The sequence below is a fragment of the Myotis davidii genome, unplaced genomic scaffold, assembly GCF_000327345.1.
Source record: "Myotis davidii unplaced genomic scaffold, ASM32734v1 scaffold73, whole genome shotgun sequence".
NCBI classification, from domain to species: Eukaryota; Metazoa; Chordata; class Mammalia; order Chiroptera; family Vespertilionidae; genus Myotis; species Myotis davidii.
Genome location: NW_006286675.1, coordinates 6,940,422 through 6,951,278, shown reverse-complemented (window position 1 = coordinate 6,951,278; position 10,857 = coordinate 6,940,422). Strand labels below are relative to the sequence as shown.

Here is a 10,857-nt window from a genome sequence, read left to right as displayed (position 1 = left end):
GCCTGGGCAAGGGGCCGATCAGGTGATCGGAGGGTGATGGGGGTCTACGCCTCTGGCCGAGGCATCAGGCCTGGGCAAGGGTCAGAGCCAGCAATCGGAGGGGTCTGGAGGTCCCCTGCCCAGGCCTGACGCCTGGGCCAGAGGCATCAGGCCTGGGCAAGAGGCCGATCCTGCGATTGGAGGGGGATGAGGGTCAACGCCTGAGGGCTCCCGGTATATGAGAGGGGGCAGGCTGGACTGAGGGACACTCCCCCCACCACCACCACACCCAGTGCACAAATTTCGTGCACCGGGCCCCTAGTCCTATATAATAAAGAGCTAACATGCTAATTAGACCAAATAGGAGAATGACCGTCTGGACAAAGCCAGGGCTGTGAGGGTTGAGGCAGTTGCACAAATTTTGTGCATCGGGCCTTTAGTTATAACTATCCAAATGGCCCTTGGCAGGAAAAAGGTTCCCCACCCCTGCTCTATAACTTGTTTCCTAAGCCTATTTCTTCTAGGAATTACTTTTTCTACCTCTGTGATTTACCAAATAAATATTCTCTTTAAAAAAAAGTGAATGCTTACTGTGTATTACGTGTGGGTGGAGTAGTTTAAGAAAAGAGGAGGATCATATTATCTTGTTGAGAAGAGGAGGGAGAAAACTCATCAGTAGAAAGGACTTTATGGGAATGGACATGTTCAGGTGGATTGTAGTTGAGGAAGTTCCTGCCAATGGCCTTGATATTTTCAGTAAAAATGTGAGAAGGAAGTATAAGGATGGCGTGGTATCTTGAGGAATACAGGACAATGCAGCTTCACTGAAATACAACACTCATTGAGTCACCAACAGATTACAGATGAGCCAGAGAACCTGATGTTGCTTTATATTTAGTTGATAAGGAAGGGTATGGAGGCAAGGTTGCTTTTGGTAATTTTTAATCCTCATATACTTACTGATTTGAGAGAGAGGATGGGAGGGACAGAGGGAGGAAGGGTGGGAGGGAGGAAACAAACATCCATCAGTTGCCTCTTGTACGGTATGTGCCCAACAGGGGATCAAACCCACAGCCTTTTGCTGTATGGGATGACGCTTCCACCAATTGGGTCACCCTGCCAGAGTTGCTTTCGCTATTTTCACACCACCGTATTCTTCCATGGCTATTTTTGAAATTAGCTTTTGGGTAAAATATTACTAGGCATTTTCCTCTGTTTATAATAAACAAAATTGAAGATTTTAAAGGTGATTGATTTAAGTCATGTAGGAAAAAGATATTTCAAATTTTTTTTACTAGAATATTCTGTTTACAGGTAACCAGATCCAGTAGTTACACCAGAAAATCCCAGTTCCAGGTAGAAGAGGAGGACATTGAAAAGCTAGAAATTAGGTATGTGACTTGGAGTTTTACAGAATTTCTTTTTTCTGTGCCAAAAAATTCCTAAATTTAACTGGAAAAGGTGAACCAATCTTAATAGAATTCTCTTTAGCAAGTTGGTTGATGAAACTTAGAGGAACATGCATCTAACTTAAATCCAAATTGTCTTTCCAAAATATTCTTGACAGAACAGTCTTTATAACAGAAATAGTCTTTATAAACAAAGATGAACTAATTTTCACCTATTTTATTTTTAAAAATTTCTCAAATTTAATTGCTCTTTAAATTTCTGAATCATAGCATAATGGATGCAAAAAAATATATAGAAAAGTAATTACATATTAGCCTATTTAGAAATAATGTTTTTATTCTCCTTAACATATCTGCTGTCTAACAGAAATTTCAGTGAGGTAAGAAGTCTTGTAAGATAATTCAACAGGTGCATGTGTTTGAAGTTTGTGCCATTTCCTAGATCTTAAATATCTGTGCTGTTTGGAAGGGGAAAGTTTTTGTAAATGCATGTATAGGTGTGGTGTTAACAGTGTGTTCATCTAAAGGATGTGTTAATCACATGTTTGGAATGATCAGGTAGTATGTTTTTCTAAATTGCCTATCTTTACACATTAACTGATTCTAATTGAGAAACTGTAGTTTCTTTTCTCCAATTCAACCAAGTAACTCTGTAGTCCTTATTGTTACAGGTTATAATATTAAAATAAAACCTAAACGTTGAAACTAAGAAACTTAAGTTCTTTCTTTTAGACTATTTAAAATGGTTACTTTCTGTGCTTATAAATAAAAGCTACTGCAATATTTTGCTTTCTTAGTTTAGATAGTGAGGTATATGACAATGCTAACATCTCTTTTAAGCATGTAAAATTAATGCTATAATCCAAATCAAAGTAATTTGAAGCTATTTGGTGGTGTGTGTTCTCTTAAGCATTGTTTGCAAACAAATAAAGCCAGTTTTAAATTTTCAGGATTGACTTGTGGAACAATGGAAACCTGGTCCAAGATATTTTCCTAGGGGAGATTAAGGTTCCTGTGAACGTGTTAAGAAATGATACCTCTCATCAAGCCTGGTAAGAAAACAAACATTCTAGTGAACTCTCTGAATTATACTGTACATGCAAATAAATGCTTACAATAATCATAATGAAATAAGCCGAAATCATTAACATTAATTAATCTGGTCAGTAATTTATTGTTGCAGAAATGTAAGTACATTGACATCTGGTACTGAGACAAAAGTACTGAATTGTCTAGGGATATTTTTCTGTTTAAAAACTAAATCCTATTTCTAAGGGGAAATGGAAAACATTTTAAACATCACATAAGAGTTGCCCACATAAGATGATGCTTGGTCACAAATTAACATCTGCAGTTGAGAAGCTTCATTAATGGTCATGAAAACTATGGATGTTTGAAGGCAAAGGGTTTGTTGTAGGGAATCAGCTGTTTATGGGATCTAACCAGTGGTTCTTCACCCACCCCATTGAAACGCAGTATAGATGGCCCTGATATTATTTTCTAAATGTCTAGGGTCTGGGATTGTTGAGCTGATTCAGTGAATACACTTTCAGGACTCTGGTGGTCACAACATTATTTTACCTTTTATGACTCTTAATAGTGACATTAAAGTGATGTTAAACTAAATGCTTCGGCATTAAATTGATGTTAGCTTCCTTAGCAGAATTGGTGTGCAGCTATTGTTTGTTCTGTCTATGGTACTTGGAAGCTCTGTATCCAGTCCTTCCCAATTGGTTGCCCCGCAGCCCTCATGCTAGACTTGGGTTTCAGCCGAGTGTGAAAGACCATGCTTTTCTCATTTACTAAACTTTTAAGGCCCACTTTTTAGAACTCGGTTTCAGTTGCCTGAAAGAGGAGTTGAAACTGAGTGTTTAGATGTTTCTTACCATGGGCACCAGTCTCGTTTGTCTTTAGAAGAGCCTGCCTCTCCTGATTGGCCATCAGACATTCTTCCTTTTGGACTCTGTTGTCCTCAAGCAGTTATCCTTTGAAGACTGATTTTTAGACTCTCAAAATTTTTATTTTTTAGCTCTTGCTAATGCAAATCTAAGATTTATTGGCCTTTATGGTGGCATTTTGTATGTTATAATTTCTAAAATGCATTCACAGAAGAGGGAAAAATTAAACTTAGTCACTGTGAAAAATTAATACATTTGTCACCTTCCCACCTGCCCCCATCCCCTCATGTCTTCTTTCACCTTCCATAAAGTTCTGTACATTTTAAAATGAAAATTTTGAACTCAGTTTTTTTAGTCTTTAAAATAATATGCCAAACTACTCATTACAAAATAAAAAGTAAGTTGTGCCTCCCAGAGCCCTTCAAAGTGAAATGTGCCACTTAGCCTGTATATTAAGTAAGACTATCTCTAGGCAGGCCCTCCCAATGTGGCAAAACTTTGTCCAACTACCTTGGCAGGATGGAAGAAAACTCACAAACAAATTAAATTTATTCCTATAGTGTGTTTTTTTTTGCCAATAGTATTTTAAAATAACTTGCCAAAGTATAAGTGCTAAATTTTATCTAGATGAAATAGGGACATCTGCTAATTTATTTATACTCCCATAGATGTAATGTAAAAATTAAATTCCTCTTAAGTAGAAATTATTAAACTCTTAGCCTCCTTTGTCAGTTGTAGAGCTATAGCATCCCCTTGTGGGATTGATGGCAACTGCAGGAACACTCAAGAAAAGCTTTATTTACCTTATAAGTCTTCAGGCATATTCTTTCTAATCTTGATATTAAGAAAGATATAGAATAATGATCAGTAATGTTTTAAAAGCATCAATTTGATTTTTCATAGAATTTCTGCTTAGTATTTATCTATTATAATCCTTGTCTGAAAACTGATTTTTGATGGTTCCAATTTGATTTTATCCTCAAATTAAACATGATTCAGTCATTTCCCATTCCTTTCTTGGCTCTTCAGTTCCATAGTAATTATGTGTGTTCTTTGTTCTGAAACTTCTATGAAATGTTAAGATTAGCTTGTTAGTGTTGATATTAGTTAACTTTAACTTGAACCTATGTAGGTTCTAGAATTGTATTTGACTTTTTGAATAAGTAATATACTTACATGGTTCACAGTTCAAAAAGTAGAATATGTCACCTACTTTTGTCCTCCAGCTAAACAGTTTTCTTCTTCTGAGGCAGCCACTGTTTTTGAGTTTTGAAAATATTTTATATATATACAGGCAAATACACATATATTCTTCTTTCCCTTTCTTTACACAAAGGGACATATTTTATACCTTGCTTTTTTCACTTATCAATTTAGTAGAATCTCAGTAAGTATTTGGTGTCTCACTGACCATAGTTAAGACTCTGGCCCTAGCTGGTTTGGCTCAGTGGATAGAGCGCCGGCCTGTGGACTGAAGGGTCAGGTTCGATTCTGGTCAAAGGCACATGCCCAGGTTGCGGGCTCAATCCCCAGTAGGGGGTGTGCAGGGGACAGCCAATCAGTGATTCTCTCTCATCATTGATGTTTCTATCTCTCTCTTCCCCTTCCTTCCTCTCTGAAATCAATCAATCTATATATATATATGTATATACTCACACACACACACACACATACACACACACACACACACAGACATACATGCAGTGGGGCCTTGACTTACGAGTTTATTCTTTCAGAGACCGAGCTCCTTAAGGAGCTTGTTAACTCAAATTACTCTGTCAACTCAATGCAAAAAATCGGCGAGAGACAGCTGGTATCTCAAAAAACTCGTTAGTCAGGACACTCGTAAGTCAAGGCCCCACTGTGTGTGTGTGTGTGTGTGTGTATTTTAAAGCCTGTTCCTCTAAAAGAAAAAAAAAAGAATATAGACTCTGGAACCAAATGCTTTGGTCCAAATCCATCTCTGCCATTAACTACCAGTGTGACCTTGGACAAGTTACTTCACCTCTTTGCCTTGCTTTCTTTGGCTATAAAATAGGAGTAACACAATTAATACCTGCACCCCAAAGTTGTTAAAGGGTGAAATGAGTTCAAATAAATTGAGCTGCAAGTGCTATGACCATGGGCATAGCTCATGTTCTTACCATTGTAGTTATTGCTGCTATTATTACCATTATTCTGCATCAGTACATATAGAATTTCTGTATCATTTTTTTTCTTTTTTTGGTACCAGTATTCCTTTTTTTGGAATATTATAAATAAAAAGGACGTAGTTTAATCACATTTCACCAGTTACCTCAATGTGAGAGAACTTAATGTGTGTAAAACTTGTATAATTATACAAGTTGGTACAACAATTTGCACCCAAATGATTTAAAAGTGTACATTAAGAAAAGATAGATATAAATATATTTTCATGTTGTAATTTTTAATTTTGAAAGTAAGATTCAAATAGTGAAACAAATGGTTGGGGTTTTTTTCAACATACAATAAAATATGTACTTATACATACTTGAAAGTAGATTAATATTTAATTTGAGATGAGTTGGTTTCCTACTTTGCCAGTTTGAGCACCTAATCTTTAATCTCCTATTTTAGTAAAAATCCATTGATAAGGGTTATCTTTATGGAATCAGAAATATTCAAATATTATTGAGCTGCCTTTGAGCAGTTATTTTCTAGCTTATATATCATTATGAATGAATAATTACTGTTTTTGCCTGCCTACCTCAATTTCAATTATACAGACCTTATGGTTAAACTTACCAAATGCTGATATTTACTAGTAATTCTATTAAGGGGCTGTCAAAACTACCAACTCCTGAGAGCATAAGGATTACTTTTATGCCTCTCTAGTTGTGAATGAAAAAAAAAATGTGTAGAACAACTAACTCACTGACACTTTCATGTAATAATTTATCTTTATTTCCTGTTTCTTATTCTTTTAAACTGAAAAACTTTATTCAAAAACTAGGAAAAATGTATTTCAGATCTTTCTTTCTTTTTTTTTTTTAGCCCTCATCCTTAGGCATGCCAGATAGCCTCTATTTAATAAATCTTAAGGTTTTTCCCTTTAGCTCTAGTTTATACAAAATTTCTTAATTTATGAGGTATCCTTCATGTGATTTAAATTGAGCCTTTTGTAACAAAGTTTTAAAATAATAAATCACATCTTTATAGATAATATAACTACATTTATCTATAGTTATTTATATATTTAAGTGGTAACAGTTTATGTATACAAATAACATTTACATACTGTTTACTGTGTACCAGGCATTATTCTAAGCGCTTTACTTATGTAACTTCTTTAGAGTTGTTGTAAGGATTAAATCATTTAGACACTATTACTATCCATTTATTTAACAACAGATAAGAAAACAAGCACAGAAAGATTGAACAGTTTGCTCAAGGTCACACAGTTTGGGATTTGAACCAAACTCTCTGACCCCAGAGTTTGTGCTCTTAACTAATCTATACTAATAAAAGAGTAATATGCTAATTAGACCAGACATCTTCTGGATGACTATCCAGACGTCCTTCCTGACAAAGCCACCAGGCAAAGCTGCCCGCCAGTGTTCCTGGGCGCCAGCGCCAGCTGTTGGCTGCAGCCTAGAAGACGGAGAAGCTGCCTGCCTAATAGTCCTGGGCTGCAGCCAGCCGGAGAAGCCGCCTGCCCCATGGTTCCAGGCACCAGCGCCTGCTGCTGGCTGCGGCTGGGAGACGGAGAAGCCACCCGCCCCAAGTTCCCAGGCTGCAATCAGCTGGAAAAGCCGCCTGCCCTGTGGTCCCAGGCGTCAGTGCCTGTGGCTGGCTGTGACTGGCTGCGGCTGGCTGTAGCTGGGAAAGGGAGAAACCACCTGCCCCGAGGTCCGAGGCTGCAGCCAGCTGGAGAAACCAGCTGCCCATGGTCCCAGACACCAGCGCCTGTGGCCCAGGAGATAGGTTCCCTCTTCTCCCACTGCAGTCATTACTCCAATATTCCCCTTCTCTCTGCTGCCCTAACCCAACTCCACTTTTCATCTGAAGGATAGGGAACAGAGAGAGCAATGTTAAAAGCTTACAGTTTTAAGCAGGTAATGTTGGTACTTAAATGTAGAAATGGAAAACTAGAGTCCTTAAGGTAACAAAGGCTAGAAAGGGAGGGGACAGGGACAGGGCAAGATATATATCCATCAATCCATGTGGGGACTGAAAACTTTGCAGTGATGATAATCAGTGAAGATACGAATCAACTGAAATAGTTGACAGGGGCAATTCTTCCATCTTTGAAAATACCTATATCAAGTCTGTTTAAATAGATTTTCATCTGCGTAATATAACACATTCTGACAAGACCACCGCCACCAATGTGGCCAGTGTTGTGCTGGTAAATGTTTAACAACTGGCTCTCAAAGAAAACAAAACCCTGATTTATAGTATCACATTTAGAGTATGTATTACCTTTGGTTTTAATGTAATTTATTCACTTTTAAGATTACATAATTTAATTTTTAATAATGACCATGTTTAACAACCAGCTTTCAAAATTCCTGAAAATTTGTTAGCCAGTAAAAGCAGGTTCCAGCACAATACTGAGTGGAGTATAATGGTTACGGGGGATGGCTCATAGATCTGAAACAAAACTCAGCCACTTTCAGGTTTTACTGGTCAAGTTACCTGATCTCTCTATACCCCAGTGTTCCCATCTGTGTAATTATAGTACCTATTGTATAGAGTTGTTGCAAAGATAAAATGAGATCTGTGTATGACACAGCACAGTACCTAAAACAATAATTCACTCAATTTGTTACAAACTGTTACTACGTCGATATGTTGTTGACAAAATTACTCTACTCATGCTGAAAGAATGAAATTTTATTGATGAGAAAAATATCTTATTTTGCGATCTACGTGGAGAAAGTCAATTTTGCTTCCTAGGCAGTAGATGGTAATCTACTACTAGAAACTGAAAGGGGGAAAATGACCTCAATCAACATGATTGAGGCAGTGTATTTTTAGCTGGATCATAAAGCAGAGAGGATGCCATACATTCTGGGATACATCTGCAGTAAGAGGCTTCACCTCAGGTATTAATTCTGATCAACTAAGCATCAGACTTAAGATGAATGGTGAGGAGGATTCTGAGGCTGCTTCTAGACTTAGTAGGAATAGAACTTTAATACATAAGCAACAGTTACTTTGGTTAATATGGCGAGAAAAAACACATCATGATCTATACTAATAAAAAGGTAATATGCTAATTAGGCCAGACGTCTTCTGGATGACCATCCGCACGTCCTTCCTGACAAAGCTGGGCCCTGGGCGAAGCTTCCTGCCAGAGGTCCCGGGCACCAGCACCTGTGGCTGGCTGTGGCCTGGGAGACAGAGAAGCTGCCTGCCCTGTCGTCCCGGGCCACAGCCAGCCGGAGAAGCCACCCACCCTACGTTCCCAGGCACCTGCCCACCGTCTCCTGCAGCTGCAGCTGGCCCAGGTGGAGCCAGCCCAGGTCCTGGGTGCCTGTGGCTGGCCAGAGGGAGGGAAGCCCAGGTCCCGGGTGCCTGAGGCCGGCTGGAGGAGGGAATCCTGGGTCCCGGGTGTGGGACCAACGTTGTTAGGGGCAATCAAGCCAGCAGGGGAGCATTTAGGGACAATCAGGCTGGCAGGCAGAAGTGGTTAGGGGCAATCAGGCAGGCAGGCAGGCAAGCAGTTAGTAGCCAGTGGTCAGGGATTGTGAGAGGAATGTCCGACTGTGGGATCAGGCCTAAACCAGCAATCGGACATCCCCCAAGGGGTCCCAGATTGGAGAGGGTGCAGGCCAGGCTGAGGGACACCTTCCCTCCCCACTCCCACCACCCATGCATGAATTTCATGCACCGGGCCACTAGTCTATATATATAAAAGCCTAAGCGACTGTTAACGACTGAACAACCAAAACAACTGGTCAACCAGTCACTGTGATGCGCACTGACCACCAGGGGACAGACACTCAATGCAGGAGCTGCCCCCTGGTGGTCAGTGCACTCCCACAGCCAACTTCCCACAGCCCCTCCCCCTGGCAGGCCAACCTCCTGCGGCCCCTCCCCCCGGCCAGCCGGCCAACCTCCTGGGGTCCCTCCTCCCTGCCAGCCAGCTCCCCATAGACCTCGATCTCCAGGGCCAGGCCAACGGACTCCACCTGTGCACAGATTCGTGCACTGGGCCTCTATTGTACTATAATAAATTTGTACTTCGGCATACATATTTTTGAATATGTTTAAAACTAAAAAATACTGTTTTAAGCTGTCATCAAAGATTTGAGTGGCCTTTGCCTATAAAATATTACTTAAAAGAAAATTGAAGTGCTCTCTGGTCATTTTTTTCAAGGAATAGATAGGACAATAAAATATTTTGAAAGTACCTATTAGATTTCAGGTTTTGGTCCTACAAGTGTCTTGATTTTAAAACATTTTTCTTTCCATGGATAGTTAAGCTGTCTCTATTTTTACTTTTTATTTTTATTTTTTTGCCTTTTAACTGAAGAAAATTACGTAAATCTGATTTTTACAAATAAACATTTTCAGTAGTTACATGGTTACTCTAATAAAATAAAAATCTATTTATAAACTTTTAAAAACTAATTTTCTTTAAAAAATAAGTTCAAATTTTTGCATAAAGAATTTCCAACAAGCCTGCAAGAGGCAGGAGCAGGGTGAAGAGGGTCAATGGGAAAATAAATAAACTACCAAAGGGACATCTGTAATACTTTTAACAATAAAGATAAATTTTTAAAAAAGAATTTACAGCAAGATCATGTATGCCTTTTTGTGTAGTATGTCTGTTTCAACTAAATGCATCTTTCTTAAAATTAGTTGGTAAAAAAATAATAATTTTGATCATAATTGAATTTAAAAATTTTTTTCTAAACCCGCAAGCTTATAAACTCTTATTCAACTCTTTGAGATCTTAATTTTTGTATTATCTATATCTTTTGTTTTTATATAAAAATCTATTGATAGCTTTCTAGTTCAATATATAACCAATATTAAGCCTCTGAAAATTAATAGTCTGCTACTTATGAATTGTCCTCAAATACTAAGATGACTTTTGGTTTAGTTTTTTATAGCTTAGCTGTTTTTGTACCTCACCAACTTGGATGCTCAGCACATTACCGTCACATGGAATTGACTGTATTTTTATTTTAGGTACTTGCTACAACCAAGAGACAATGGAAACAAGTCATCTAAAACTGATGACCTGGGGTCTCTTCGATTGAATATATGTTATACAGAAGATTATGTGCTTCCTTCAGAGTACTATGGTCCTTTGAAAACTTTGCTGCTAAAATCACCAGATGTTCAGGTACTTTAAAAATTTGAAGTGTATGATTTAATACTAAAAAGCTATAGTATTTATGTAAATGAGGAGGAAAAGATTTCAGAGTGTCAAGTCTTATCTACACTAATAAAAAACAAACATGCAAATTGACCATACCTTCGTTATGCCTTAAGCCACTCTCACCAGCCAGTCAGAGCGACTATATGCAAATTAACACAACCAAGATGGCGGCTGGCAGGCACGGAGCTGGATCAAGCAGGAGGCTTGCAGGCCC

General features: G+C 38.5%; 1 protein-coding gene across 2 annotated transcripts in view; it reads left to right on the top strand.

Moving 5' to 3' along the window:
* The window catches only part of RASA2 (RAS p21 protein activator 2), a 135,764-nt gene that overhangs the window by 88,860 nt on the left and 36,047 nt on the right, over positions 1–10,857 (top strand). For both annotated transcript variants that reach the window (XM_015560415.1, XM_015560414.1), the window contains 3 exons: positions 1,294–1,370; positions 2,339–2,440; positions 10,451–10,607. In XM_015560415.1, the coding sequence (XP_015415901.1) occupies positions 1,294–1,370; positions 2,339–2,440; positions 10,451–10,607 (336 nt within the window). The remainder of the gene's footprint in view (positions 1–1,293; positions 1,371–2,338; positions 2,441–10,450; positions 10,608–10,857) is intronic.